Source organism: Schistocerca nitens, chromosome 1 (assembly GCF_023898315.1).
Source record: "Schistocerca nitens isolate TAMUIC-IGC-003100 chromosome 1, iqSchNite1.1, whole genome shotgun sequence".
In the NCBI taxonomy this organism is placed as follows: domain Eukaryota; kingdom Metazoa; phylum Arthropoda; class Insecta; order Orthoptera; family Acrididae; genus Schistocerca; species Schistocerca nitens.
Window position 1 is genome coordinate 46781670 of NC_064614.1, and position 16078 is coordinate 46797747.

General features: G+C 37.4%; 2 protein-coding genes across 2 annotated transcripts in view; one reads left to right on the top strand and one right to left on the bottom strand.

Moving 5' to 3' along the window:
* Positions 1 to 7075: 7075 nt before the first annotated feature.
* On the bottom strand, positions 7076 to 8725 carry LOC126203938 (piggyBac transposable element-derived protein 4-like). The gene has a single exon (XM_049938891.1). It carries the CDS (start codon positions 8723 to 8725, stop codon positions 7076 to 7078), a length of 1650 nt encoding a protein of 549 aa, XP_049794848.1.
* A 3010-nt stretch (positions 8726 to 11735) lies between these two features.
* LOC126241051 (protein TEX261) overlaps positions 11736 to 16078 on the top strand; it is a 56416-nt gene continuing 52073 nt past the window's right edge. Inside the window, exon 1 of the mRNA XM_049947974.1 lies at positions 11736 to 11945. Within this exon, the coding sequence (XP_049803931.1) occupies positions 11876 to 11945 (70 nt within the window). The 5' untranslated portion in view covers positions 11736 to 11875. The remainder of the gene's footprint in view (positions 11946 to 16078) is intronic.

The window sequence follows — 16078 nt, forward strand, 5'->3', positions numbered from 1 at the left end:
TGGCAACCCAGTACTAAGCAAAGAAGGGAAGGCAGAAAGGTGGAAGGAGTATATAGAGGGTTTATACAAGGGCGATGTACTTGAGGACAATATTATGGAAAGGGAAGAGGATATAGATGAAGATGAAATGGGAGATAAGATACTGCGTGAAGAGTTTGACAGAGCACTGAAAGACCTGAGTCAAAACAAGGCCCCGGGAGTAGACAACATTCCATTAGAACTACTGATGGCCTTGGGAGAGCCAGTCATGACAAAACTCTACCATCTGGTGAGCAAGATGTATGAGACAGGCGAAATACCCTCAGACTTCAAGAAGAATATAATAATTCCAATCCCAAAGAAAGCAGGTGTTGGCAGATGTGAAAATTACCGAACTATCAGTTTAATAAGTCATGGCTGCAAAATACTAACGCGAATTCTTTACAGACGAATGGAAAAACTGGTAGAAGCGGACCTCGGGGAAGATCAGTTTGGATTCCGTAGAAATGTTGGAACACGTGAGGCAATACTAACCTTACGACTTATCTTAGAAGAAAGATTAAGAAAAGGCAAACCTACGTTTCTAGCATTTGTAGAATTAGAGAAAGCTTTTGACAATGTTAACTGGAATACTCTCTTTCAAATTCTGAAGGTGGCAGGGGTAAAATACAGGGAGCGAAAGGCTATTTACAATTTGTACAGAAACCAGGTGGCAGTTATAAGAGTCGAGGGGCATGAAAGGGAAGCAGTGGTTGGGAAAGGAGTGAGACAGGGTTGTAGCCTCTCCCCGATGTTATTCATTCTGTATATTGAGCAAGCAGTAAAGGAAACAAAAGAAAAATTTGGAGTAGGTATTAAAATTCATGGAGAAGAAGTAAAAACTTTGAGGTTCGCTGATGACATTGTAATTCTGTCAGAGACAGCAAAGGACTTGGAAGAGCAGTTGAACGGAATGGACAGTGTCTTGAAAGGAGGATATAAGATGAACATCAACAAAAGCAAAACAAGGATAATGGAATGTAGTCAAATTAAATCGGGTGATGCTGAGGGAATTAAATTAGGAAATGAGACACTTAAAGTAATAAAGGAGTTTTGCTATTTAGGGAGTAAAATAACTGATGATGTTCGAAGTAGAGAGGATATAAAATGTAGACTGGCAATGGCAAGGAAATCGATTCTGAAGAAGAGAAATTTGTTAACGTCGAGTGTAGATTTAAATGTCAGGAAGTCGTTTCTGAAAGTATTTGTATGGAGTGTAGCCATGTATGGAAGTGAAACATGGACGATAACAAGTTTGGACAAGAAGAGAATAGAAGCTTTTGAAATGTGGTGCTACAGAAGAATGCTGAAGATAACGTGGGTAGATCACGTAACTAATGAGGAGGTATTGAATAGGATTGGGGAGAAGTTTGTGGCACAACTTGACTAGAAGAAGGGATCGGTTGGTAGGACATGTTTTGAGGCATCAAGGGATCACAAATTTAGCATTGGAGGGAAGCGTGGAGGGTAAAAATCGTAGAGGGAGACCAAGAGATGAATACACTAAGCAGATTCAGAAGGATGTAGGTTGCAGTAGGTACTGGGAGATGAACAAGTTTGCACATGATAGAGTAGCATGGAGAGCTGCATCAAACCAGTCTCAGGACTGAAGACCACAACAACAAGAACAACAGCTTATTTTAGTCTTTCATAATTATGAGAATGAAATTCACGTCATGGCTCCCGTCCACAGAAATCTGTTTTGTTTTAATTTGACGTGTGAGCTGTTCTGTGAAGGACTAGCAATATCAGTATCACGAAACGTATACACGCAGGGCACGTGGAGAAACCCCCGCCTCCCCCCTCTATATTCAGCTTGCTCTGCGCTTGTGCGAATCTGGCAGCTTGGGCGCGCCAGAAAAGTTTTTGTTAGCATGTGGCTACTTGCTGCTACTGCTCATACGGCAGACAGCCACGTTTTGACGTTTCAAGTTGCCAGGAGCGGAAGAAGGCACTGCTCATACGGGAATTCAGCTCTGCGCATGCGCAAGAGCCCGCTGGCAACTGCTCAAACGATTTGTACAGGCGTCTAAAGCTAGCAAAATGAGGGATGCTCAACTACCGCACCTACCGATAGATGGCTCTACCAGCTGATTACTGTCGTCTGTATTGCCCGCCATATTCGAATTTGGCATGAAGTTTCTCTCGGTCTGTACGGTGTATAAGGAATTACGGACTATCGAAATGGTGATTTCTTGTTCCGCTTTCAATTGTACGAAGCGATGGAGTAAGGAGAGTGACTTACCATTTCACAGGTAATACGACTACCGATACAATACGATAAAAATACAGACTTAGTGTGTTTGCTAATTCTATGTTTTTGAACAGGTTTCCTCTAAAGCACCCAGAGCTACTAAAGACATGGATTACTTCCGTGAAGCGGAAAGATTTTAATCCTGCGTCTTGCAGTTTTCTTTGCGGAAACCGTTTCCGACAAGATGATTACGTAATGAGCCCTGGAACGTGGGAGAAACGTTTCAAACCCGAAGCAGTGCCATAGTTTTTGACTTTCCGACACATTTGATGCACCAAATAAACAGCCACGACGACATGTTGTTAGGATTTTGAGTGACAACGATGATTCTCCATTTGAGGTAGCTAATTACTTTCCTTGCTGTGTGTGCGCTTTTTACTTTTGTGAATTTATTTCGTACGCTACATAGGTCTAAGCAATGTTGTAATACAGGTCCATATTTTTGTTTTTAGCGTTCTGTCATGAAATCCGTGCTCGATTTGCCCATTGTAGACGCTACTGATTGCGTGGAGAATGTTGTCAATGAGAATTCTTCCGTGGAAAGCATGTCCCACTTATCCAATGCAGAAGCTGCGAATTGTGTCGAAAACGTTAGTATAAGGATGTTTACACACCCCCAACGTTTTCTTATAATATTTTTTCATCAAAACTTGAATTATTTCAATCGTATATAACGAAATTATTTCCTTATTTGGAGTGCAGTTGGTTCTTCAGTAATTGATTGTGGTATACAGTCGAAAGTATAAATGGAAGACAAAGCGACCGAAACTTACATTTTTTTTTTTTCTCAGACATTGTGCACGAATTAAAACGTAAACTGAAGTGTGTCCGTGAAAAAATTCGATGAAGAAAGTGTTTTCCGTGGATGACATCATAAGTTCATTGAACGAGAAGGGGCATCTTCCTGAGAAGTTACATAACTTCCTCAATCATCAGAAAGGAACACAAGTGGAATTAGTGTGCAATTTAGTGAACAACTCTCTCTCATCAAAGGGTAATAGATACACAACAAATGTGAAAATGTTTGCGATGACTGTGTACTTTTATTCACCAGCAGCATATGAACACCAGAAAAAATTAATGCCTCTGGCCCATTGATTTCAAAATGGGTGGCAAGTGTAGACTGTGAACCTGGCTTCTTAAAAGATGTTTTCAAGTACATTGTAAGGGACCAGTTCAGCGATTCATGTCTAATTGTAGACAGTATGGGAATTAGGAAGCAAGTAGTTTGGGATCAAGGAACTAAGCAATACACAGGTTTTTTAGAGTTTGGTGGGGAAGTGCCTCAGTCAGAAGAAGTAATAGAGGCATCTGAGGCTCTGGTTTTCATGCTTGTCTCTATTAAAGGCAAATTTAAATGCCTGATTGCATACTTCTTTATCAATGGTGTACAGGCAAATAATCAGGCCACACCGATAAAATCTGCTTTAGAGAGGCTGCATAGTTCTGGCATTAGGGTTTGGTGTGTTACATGTGATGGCTGTAAGGTAAATATAAGCACTTTACGTTCACTTGGCTGTACTTTAAATTTTTACAAGGGTGATTTTAAAAGCTACTTTCCTCATCCTGTGGAAAAATACAATGTTTAGTGTATCTTGGACATGTGCCATATGATTAAGTTTGCCAGAAATGCTCTAGCAGAAGTATCTGCTATTGAGTCTCCAACTGGCATTATTAGATGGCATTTCATTGAGCAATTGAACAAGGTACAACAAGAAGAAGGTATGACATTTGCGAACAAACTGTCAGGACAACATATAAGTAGTGTAAATAGAAAAATGAATGTTTCATTAGCTGCACAGACTTTGAGTTCTAGCGTGGCAGATAGTATAGAGTTTTTGAGGGTTTGTGATCCAAATTTTAAAGGAAGTGAAGCAACAGTAGAATTTTTGTATTATACTGATAGGATTTTTGATATTATGAACTCCAGAAATCCATTAGGTAAAGGGTATAAGAGCCCCCTGAGACTTAACAACAAATCTTATTGGCTTGGTATTTTCAGACACTGAAAATTATATCAAAAGCTTAAAAATCATCGGTGTTCAATTGCTGCTCCATGCAAGAAATGTTAAATCTGCATTAGAATGTATTTATCTCTATGCTTTTCCCAATATGGCCAATAAAAATGCATTTGTAAATTTTGTTAACTGGGGAAAAATGTTTAAAACAAGTGACTGCGTGTACTCTGTTGTAGAATACTCAGAAACTGTTTGAGATTGCTGGGGATATGCGACAGAAATATATACAGGACAAGATTTTGCATTGTGTTAAAATTAAATTCGTAGATTACCCATTTCCTGCTCCTGCTCTTGGTCATGATTACCATTATGAAATTTGGATCGAGGATTTATATCAGACTCAACTTGTTTGTAAGATTACATCCCTGTACTCCTGCACATGCTTAAAAACATATGGAAAAAAAAGCCCGCTGAGAAAATTTTAAACAACAAATCACGTATAAGGCAGAAGTTAAATAAACTCATATTGTTTAAACATGTATAGTGCTCAAATTGAAAAGATTATGTATTGGGACATTTCATGCAGATGGGTGTGACATTTTGACAGATTTTTTAAAACTATTTTGTCCATAGATTTGTTGTTGTATAATGATGAACTTCAAACGATGAATCACATTGAAGTAAAATTAACTCTTTACATCCTGTGCAGATATTGTAACAAAATTATAATTATTTATTATATAAGCTTATTTTAAGATGTTAGGTGTTACAAAATATGCACTTGCATTAAAAACAGGTGATTTGTGTGAAATTAATGAAAAAAAAAGTTCTGAGACTTATTTGACAGATAGCTTTCAGTGTGAGAAAATATTTCCCTCAATAACTATGTTAACTTGAATTTTTCACTTTAAGAAAACAGTTTAATCACAGAATGGGTGCGATCTAATGGAGTATGCAGTGGCCCTATGTTTCAAACAGTAATGTTTGTGGATACTCTGCAACATAAGAGCAATAAAATTGTTGCTCTCTTAATTCTTGTTTTAATACTTCTTAGAATGAACACAATGTTCCAATTGATCGTAAGCATTCTTATTACTTTAGAACCATTCTAGAATAAGGGGGCCTGATTCAGGCAAAACCTAATTTTCTTAATTTTGTCTTTATTTTGCAAGGAGGTCTTTCTATTATATTTTCCTGTGTTGAGGGAGGGGGGAGGGGAAGAGAATGCAAATAATCATATAGAATTATCTTTCTAGCACTACAAAGTACTGAATACAGTGATTACAGTTACACTTGGAAATCTAGGAAATTTCAAAAAATGGTTCAAATGGCTCTGAGCACTATGGGACTTAACATCTATGGTCATTAGTCCCCTAGAACTTAGAACTACTTAAACCTAACTAACCTAAGGACATCACACAACACCCAGTCATCACGAGGCAGAGAAAATCCCTGACCCCGCCGGGAACCGAACCCGGGCGCGGGAAGCGAGAACGCTACCACACGACCACAAGTTGCGGATTAGGAAATTTCAGTATTCATGTTACATGCCTAATTTTCATCAACATTTACCTTAATTATACAGTTACACTTTTTGTTGATTTGAACTGTGTACTACATGTTAAAAAGATTTTGTTTGGTCATAGTAATAAAAGCATTTAATTTTTTTTTTTTTTTAGGTCATATGTCCCATATGGAACTGAAATTATCAAGTTACAATGACAAAGGAAGGAATTAACATTAAGGAATCTTACTTCACAGAAATTATGTAACAATGGTTACACTTTTTGCAAGTTAACTTTAACATAAACCATTTAGTTTTCCATTAAGAGTGAAAGCAGTTGCACGAATCATGTAAAGAACAAAGTTTCCCATAGGGAACTAAAGTATTTTACGTTTGACTTATTGCAGACCCAAAGTATTGTGATCTTCATATTTCTATTTAAAAAAGTTTGTAACTCAAATTCATAGACATTTTGGAATCTGTACATACATGTGTGTAACAAGGTACTTTTCACGTGTCATGTGGAACCTTTAATTTTCTGGTTTAAATATAATTTATTTCATGAATTACCTTTAATACCGACAATGTCTGAATGCAATATTTACCATTTAGAAGAAGAAATATTAGTGTACAGAATAACAAACCTCATGAAAAATGCGAGAGATTGTAATGTACCGAACTTGGAATGGCTCTTTATCAATAGCAGGTAAAATAAAGGCTTCTATTAAATGTTCAACGAAACCAGTCAGTACCTCTTAATTCACCATAGAGGTGATACAGTAATAAAAGAATTTACTTTTTTAAGAATTTCTGCTAAGTATTAAAAGTGTGAAGACCTATTCAATAAGTATTTGCTTTACCAATAACCTGTAGTACAAGCACATGTATAAGCAGGTAATTAACCCTAGGACTCACTCTGCTAAAATTTCCCTAGTACTCCATCTGGGGTCATACATGACCCCAATCAATATATAATTGACTGTGTGTACTAATCATTCAGAGAACAACGTACTGTCGTCTAATACTGTTTGTTTACATTTTATTTATTATTTAGACACATTTCACAGCTTTTTTAACAGGTATGTACATAGTAGAATTAAATTACATATGGCAGAGTAATTACATATCAGAAGTTACAATATTACTCTAAGTCATAATTCGTTTCACTCGTAAATGTTTCACAATGGCTTCAAATTTACAGAAAATGTGATGAACAACTCAACAGGAAACATAATTCTAACGGGAATCCGTACCATAGTCATCTGCACATATTTTGCAAGTAGTAACTATTTCAGAATGTTCCTTGCAAATAAATTTGTTACACTTTTTGCATGTTGAACTTTATTTTGTGTCCTTTGATCGGGGGCAAATGGAGCATCTGCCTCGCTTTCTCTTCTGATTGTCGGGTATTACGTCTGGATGTCCATTGTCTAACCGATCATCAAATCCACACCGTTTGATACTGCTAATAATATACTTTTTCCTTGCTTGTGGTAAACTCAAACGACGTTCCACTTGGGGCTTTGCCATTTCTTTGGCCAACTTCATTAGAAAAAGACGTCTCTCTGTTTTTTCAACAGCAACACAGAAGAGTCTGTAGGCATTGAGTGCAGCTAGATCGACAAGATCATAGAATACTGCTAATGGCCAACGTGTTGTACCCTTTTTCACAGAATAGTAACAGCTCATTTGATCTAGCGTATCAACACCTGATTTTGTTGAGTTGTAATACAACACTACTTCTGGTTTTCGTTTCATGTTGTTTTCTTTGGGCACTTCAAATGATTGATGTTGTGTTGACAGGAGCAGCACAGCCTTATTTCTTTCTGGAACATAAGAAACTAATAGGGTTTTACCACTGTATGCAAATATGGTAGTGCATTCTTCCCTAGTTTTCGAAGGCAAAAACTCTTTTGGGACTTCTTTTCTTGTAGAACGTAGAGTACCTACAAGTGTCAACTTCATTTTCAACAATTCTTGGCCACGGTCATAGCTCGTGAAAAAAATGTCAGTGGTAGTATTCCTACCACTGCCAGCCAGATGACGCACTAAATCTAAGACCATCCTCTTGCCTTGATTCACTTCTCTCACATCACCACTCCTTCCAGTGTACATTTGAAGATTTGTCAGATAATCATGTTCACAGTCTACTGCGCACCATATCTTGATGCCATACTTTCCTGGCTTTGAAGGAATGTAGATCTTGAAACTGCTCCGACCTCTGTATACGCAAAGATGTTCATCAACAGTAATGTTGCTGGAAGGTATAAATGATGTTTGACATAGCACGGCAAACAAATCAAATATTTCCTGTACAGCTTCAGCCTTATTTCCAGTTCTCTCTTTCGTTTCAAGTCTTGTGATGCGGTCGTCAAAACGAAGTGAATGCAGAATGTCCTGATATCGCCTCCTCGACATAGTAGCACGGAATAGAGGAGTGCCATATTCAGAGTCCCAAAATTCGTCAATAGATTTCCCCCGGCTCTTCTGTAAGCCATACAGAATAAGCAAGCCTAAAAATGAAAGAAGCTCGCATCTGTCTCTATCACGCCAGTCAACTAATTTTCCAGACACTTTCAATTCATTTCCGCGTTGATTTGTGAACTGAACTATTATATCCAGCAATTCATTAGTAATAAACTGCCTGAAACAGTCAACAGCTGAGCTAACACTAACTGTACTAGGAATACCTGCTGAAAATCGTTGTATGTTGCGGATTGGAAATCTACGAATTGATGGTTCTTTTGTACTCCATGCAATATCCCGACCCCTGATTACCAGTACTGCACTTTCATCTTCTCCACTGTCATCATTTTCAGCAAGAATATCATTTTCTTCTAATTCATGTAAACAAGTTTCATCACTTTGGTCTACCTGTGTCTCTGTTCCATCATCTTCGGCGTCACTACCTTCTGAATCACTACTGCTACGAAATAATTCTTCCATAGCTTGTTCTACACAATAGCCAGGAGCAAAACGTATTCCATTCATGCTGAAATTACACTGCAACAGCAAACGTACAACAAACGTACAAACGAACTTCCAGTTTGAGGTTAGTTCTGAGTAACACCTGAATAACACCTGAATTCAGTGTTACCAACTCAAAATACCTAAGAAAGAGATTGATAGTTGATAATCTATACATTCTATGAATGTTACATATAATCTATCTGGGGTCATAATTGACCCCGACAGTAGTTTTTGTTAATTATTGATTTAAATGTTGCGTCAAGCGCTCTAAAAAATTTTGTGAGAGAACTACAATACTGTGTGGTAAAAGTCATAAAATTCTGGATTTTTACAAGAAATAGAAATATTATTTTATCCATAGTAAAGATGATTGGGGTCACCTATGACCCCAGAGTGAGTCCTAGGGTTAAGGGAGTCAAGAGTTATGTTAAAATTAAAGATACTGACTGTTATTACTTGCTCACAAAACACTGTAGTTGCTGTACAGTTTATGTGGTGTACCCAATGTGATTCCTGGAGGACATAATATTCTGTTATCCTATGGGAATGCACTGCTACCACACCTGTTGAAAGTAAGTTTTGCTGTGGAATAGTTGTATCAGACGTCTGTATCAGAAAATAAATCTCCACTGTGACACCCTCATGTTCTTGGTGTGCTATTAGCTATAATTACAGGAATACTCTTCACATGGAGGAGGGAGGGGGAGAGGGAGAGGGAGAGGGAGAGAGAGAGAGAGAGAGAGAGAGAGAGAGAGAGAGAGAGAGATGGGAGAAAATCATGTTCTTAGGAGGAGCAAGCTTTACAGCAGCATATGCTGTTAAAAGCATAGTGAGATTTTCTTTTTCATCATTTCCAACATTGTACACAACTTTCTTGCACTTTTATTTTATCACATTTTTCCCTTAAGAATGGAGAAGAGAGAGGAAGAAGAAGAAAAAAGAAAAAGTAAGCGAGCTTTCATAAGAACTGAAAACTCTACTTGTGTCATTTGTTATTTTCAAAATGTTACTCTCTTTCCAAATGCTGTTCTATTTCTTCAAACCAATTCTGAATGTCTCAGGTTATTACATGTTATTTACTGTACATAGTCCAGCAATACTTCTGTTGTTACTGTATAGTTTGTAATTTGACACTACCTTTGTAACAATGGTATTGTCTAATGTACTTTTGCAGATAAGAAAATCGACTGGACTAGAATGTCCTGTCAGTATAGGACAAATTCAGACAATATGGACCTTTTTACACTAAATTTGCAATATAATGTCACCCTTGTCTAACACAGATTGTAGCAGCTATTGGGGTGCCTGTCTGGCCAGCTTCTACAGCTTTCGCTTTCAGGTTTGTTTTTTGCTTGGGCTATATCATGACAACCAGTCATTCCAGTGATTGACACCATGTCAAAGACTGGAACCAAGATTCACAGAAATAAAATTCCATGGTTGTAATTCATAGTCTAATTAATTTTGCTCACTGACATGTTTTGAATTCAATTTTAAAATAAAACCATGGTACCAGCCATTATTTGGGCATCAGACTGGAAAATTACAGTTTTAAGACACCCCAACCTTAAAATTAACAGCTGTGATCGATGTTATTTTCAACAAGTTCCTTCACTTCCTACATCATCATGGATCAGTCCAATATAATATTATTACTACACTTAACATCCAAATGATACGAGTTATGCATTTAAGAGGAGCCTTAACGTTGGCCTTTGTGTTTGTCTCATTTAAATGTATTTCTTGTCTCGTATCGAAGACTGAAGCACTGTCAAAAACTGGTGCTTCTACCTTATCACTCAGTTAAAATACACTGTGTCAAGTACAGGCGTTAATAAAATCATGGCATTTAAATTTCTGATCAAAGAGAGAGCCAAATTCGTAAGTGAATGTTGCAATTACAGTGTCAGCATATATGCAGATCGGTAATGCATCACTTCAGATAAAGAAAAATAACAGTTTTTCCGTTTATAACTAAGTAATACTTTAATAGTTCAGTTGTAATTTCTGTTGTCAGTAAAGATACCCCTAAGCAAAAGATGTCAACTTTTTTTCAAGACACGTCTTCACTGTTTTCCACACTTGATTTTCCGAATTATACCTGTAGTTAAAAGCTTTGGCAACCAAGGTAATTTGTTGAGCTCCATTGAATCTTAAATAGTATTTTAAAACGGGCAAATAAGTAAAGCACTCATAAAATTAATAGTAAACAATTCATAGGTCAGCTTGTCAAACTTCCAAAACACACTCGAATTTAGGAATTTCATAGCAGAACTGTCACTGTTTTTTCTCACTAGATAAGAAACACTTCATTATGTTGATGTGTAGATATCTAGAACATCCAATATAAAAGACTTATCGGGGCGCAGAACGAAAAACATTTTCATCCGTGTTTTGACACTTCGTTTTTCGCCAAATTCAGATATGGCGGACACTCAATGATATAATCTTTGGCCGGCACGCGCTAGAGCCATCTATCGGTAGGTCCGGTAGTTGAGCATCCCTCATTTCGCTAGCTTTAGACGCCTGTGGCACGCGCTAGAGCCATCTATCGGTAGGTCCGGTAGTTGAGCATCCCTCATTTCGCTAGCTTTAGACGCCTGTACGATTTGTCTACAAAGTTAATAAGTCAGTACCAGTCTCAGAGTACTTACAAACCTGTGATGCGAAGTTCACAGTAGGAACTAAATTGAGTGACATTTTACTGATGGCAGTAATTGTAGACTGACATAACTTTGCGATAAATCCACATTAAAATCACCAACAACCACTATTTAATTTTTTTTACAGTGAGATAGGACAACGGAGCTTGCAGATTTTTTACGAAGAGGTGAAAGTTTCCTGAGATGCTCTGTAAATACTTGTATTATAAAACACTTCTAATGAAATTATACATATGTCTAAATTGATCAGTAACGTGCACTGCAATAAATACATAGTCAATCGGCACCAGATAACTGTCTAAGCGCCTGCAGACAACATCAGGTATGGAATGTTGGTACATCTGTAACCTTGCCAGCTGTGGAACAACTTTGGTGCAGATAGTATTTTGTCAACATGACTATAAACATAACCAAAGAGAAATCGATAAGTTTAGGAAAGTTGTAGTGAAAAGCGAAATGCATATTCGTTCTCGTGTATCATAATGTCATTGATATAGGTGTACTAACAATGTGGTTTTTTTATTTATTGAGTTGGTTTGCATTGTTGGTGCAAGTGTGCTTTGTGACTGTGGCTGTTGGTAAGTGAAGAACTGTTTATATGTTGGAATTGCTTTCATAATACGAAAACTGTTAAGTAAGCACTCACGTAATGTTAATAAGAGAGTTTACTTCTAGTAGAGATGCGGAGCTTGGTGGTCCGATTTTCCTAGGTTTCCTGTGATAGTTGGAGTGGAAGGGACACTTCTGCCCATGCCACTTTTCGTGACCGCCGTGGCTTCTGACTAGTTGGTTTCCTTAATGTTTTTTGTGGCTTTTGCTACGTCTTCCCAAAATACATTTCCCCATATGTTTCAACGCCATCAATAACAATGAAATCAATTTACCTGACATGCCATTTATTAGTAGTTTAATAGAAAATTCATGTGATACACCGGACGAAGTTCTGTAGTGGTTAAAATGGTGAGTTTGAATTCGGAACGAATGGGTCTCCAATTCCACCTACCGCCATCCAGCATGTACATTAAACCCTTATGTTTCCATTATTAACATCTCTTCCCCGTCCCTCTTCCTGAAGGCCTTCACACTGGGATATAGACCTTCACTCTAAACACAGACAAAAATCCAAAGCAGAAATTATCTTTTTCCTTGTATTGTGGGTATGTAAATCACAGATTAAGTATAACTGATGTTTTGTTGTTAGCAACAAGTAGCACTACACTGCCAATGTGCTGGAAAGAATTCCGAAGTCTATGATGTTGAGTTATTAATTTTACTTGGTGCTCTTATTACAGGCTTTGGCTCTTTGAATACTGCTTCTGAAGATAATTCCATAAAATGACAGTGAGAGTATGTTAAGTATTCTAGTGTTCAAGTGGTACACAAAGTGATAGGTACTTCCAGAAGAAAAACTTTCTTAACTGATTTCCTTGTTCATTTTGAAAAATACAGTGACAAGAGTGTGTTGTTGTTGTTGTTGTTGTTGTTGTTGTTGAGGTCTTCTGTCCTTAGACTGGTTTGATGCAGCTCTCCATGCTACTCTATCCTGTGCAAGCTTCTTCATCTCCCAGTACGTACTGCAGCCTACATCCTTCTGAATCTGCTTAGTGTATTCGTCTCTTGGTCTCCCTCTATGATGTTTACCCTCCACGCTGCCCTCCAAAACTAAGTTGGTGATCCCGTGATGCCTCAGAACATGTCCTACCAACCGATCCCTTCTTCTGGTCAAGTTGTGCCACTAACTCCTCCCCAATCCTATTCAGTACCTCCTCATTAGTTATGTGATCTACCCATCTAATCTTCAGCATTCTTCTGTAGCACATTTCGAAAGCTTCTATTCTCTTCTTGTCCAAACTACTTACCGTCCATGTTTCACTTCCATACATGGCTACACTGCATACAAATACTTTGAGAAACGACTTCCTGACACTTAAATCTATACTCGATGTTAACAAATTTCTCTTGTTCAGAAACACTTTCCTTGCCATTGCCAGTCTACATTTTATATCCTCTCTACTTTGACCATCATCAGTTATTTTGCTCCCCAAATAGCAAAACTCCTTTACTGCTTTAAGTGTCTCATTTCTTAAGTGACAAGAGTGTAAGTGTCAGTGTGCATCACATCGGAAGGCATCTCAGTTTTGAACTGTTTGCATGGTCACCCTCCAATAGCCTCTGGCAACCAATGAGACTTAGTCCTTCACTAGATGCTTTACTGTGGGTGACAGAGGAGGCAATAAATGCTCTCCTGTAGAGTGTGACTTGGTTATATTTTGCTGCTGATGCTATTTTATTCAATGTTGCATGCGCTTTGTATGACATGACAACATAGAAAGTATTTACCTTTTCTCTGCCACCATGCACAAAGAAACTTCACCCCTTCCACACTTTTTCTCAGTGCAGAGTTTTCTTCCGACATTTCGCACTGACTGTGTTGTCTCTGATTTAGCTTCTTACTCATGTGGCTGCTAGGGTACTTCACGCATGACATTTACCTAAATGTAATATGTGATTGATCTTTATTTCTGGTGCCAACTTATCATCTGTATTTATCTGAAACAGTATAGTACAAATCATTGAGAGACCAGACCCTACACTGTTCCTTGTAAACCAATCAGGTCATTCCATTTGAAGTCAACCAATAAACAAAAATAAATGTGAAGTGTGATGATTTAGGATTTCATAATTTTTTCCACCTTTCAAAAGAAGCTAAAATCCAAATTAAGATTTTTTGGACAGTATATTTCTGAATTATTAGTTTGTGAATTTTCTAAAAGTGTGCAATTTCTGCCACATTTTGAAACCTTAAACTGACCATATCCCAAACTATTTTGCACACAGAGCTGAAATGCATACCATTTTATTCAGTTTATTAAAAGCATTAAAATGTGTGCTATTTGACAAAATTCATTAAAATTCTAAGTTTTGCCAATTTTTTAAATTTAGAATTATTTTCCTTTTTAGTTGTACACTGTCAGTGTGTGCCAAATTTCATGTTGGCATTCCAAATGAGGCATATTGACAGAACAGCAGGAAATTTATATTACAAATATATAACGAAACAAAAACATTCACATCCATTGACAGTAATTCACTTCATTGGAGATGAAATGTTGAGAAAAAACTAGCAAAGCACTAGTGTGGCAAATGAGAGCGAGTTGGTGCACACATGTGTAACTCATTAAGCATGCTCAGGGGATTTGGCAGAAAACTGCTGTTGTGAGGATTTGAAATGCTTAATAGGGCAATAATAGCACATGTTGGAATGCAACAAGTGGCAACCACGAAGTGTATATTCCAACATGTGCCTTTCAGTTTTTTGTTGGGTTGTTAAACACTTTAAATCATGGCACTGATACATTTTTGCCACTTTGTTACCGATTAAATAAATGCACCTAAAATAACAGTTGAAGTTGTTTTCTTAAACATTCATAATAATCAGTTGTGGAAATGCAATATTTACTTCCTTCCAATTGTTTGAATGGGGAAAAGGAAATATGGGAAAAATCAAAGATTGTGGTATCATCTGCTGGCTTTGACACACTGCGTCATCAAGGGGGCGGACACTCGGTTTCAGTATGGCAACCATGATGGCACTCGCTACACACATGAACAATTACAATTAATTAAAAAAAATCTAATTGCAGAATATGAAACTGTCAAGACAACTGGAGGGATATAGGGAGTTTTGGGCAGGGACATAGTAAGTATATGACAATCGTAACAATGGAGACATGCCAAAACAAATACTAACCCAAAATGAAGCAGAAACTCTTATCGGATATTTCACACATGACCTTTCTAGCTGAGATGAAGTCCACAATACCGTGAACCCACACATAGCTGTAAAACCTGGTATCCTAAATTTCACTTGACCTATGAAGCTAAATGAAATCCTTGATTCCACAAAGCCACACAATAGTCAATAATTCCAGTATCTAATATTTCACTTGACATATGTAGCTAAAATGAAGTCCAAGGTACCGTAAAGACTAACATCACCAATGTAGTTGAAACAAATTCCACAATACCTACCAATCACATTCCAACGTAATTACTAGCAACTAACAACCTAACTCAAAAATACATAAGAAAATGTCATTAACACTATATTCAATATGCAAGAAACACACACTTAACCCCCACCCGCCACACACACTCTGTATCGTACATACTACAATGAAATCATAAAAATATAATTGCCAACAAAAGTCAGCTGACACCCACATCTATTGATTGCAAAAATGTGCCATTAACACAATCTCCCAAATGGCCAGTGTAGACTTCTCAATCTTTGGTCAATTTCATACCTTCTGCACAAATGTAACACTTCCAAGTAATTGACAGTTAAACTTAATAACTGCAGGAATTTAATTATGGTCAACAATTCGAGCATGCAGAGACCTACCCATCAAATTTGTTATCCACAACTAACAAGAAATGAGACATAAATTGAAATCTCGTACCATAAACAACACACTGCACCAATAATTCCATACCCAAGAATGAACTATCGACATCAAAATAACTCTCTAACAAATTGCCACAAACCCCTCCGATATTATTCTCGCAAACAGCACTCAATGAGTCACTGATATCACAAACAATTTAGAAATATAAATATCACACACTAGAGTGCACCACCACTTAACATCAATACACCCTCTACAAATGTGATCCATTTCAAATATGCCGCACCTCCATGATGTCACAG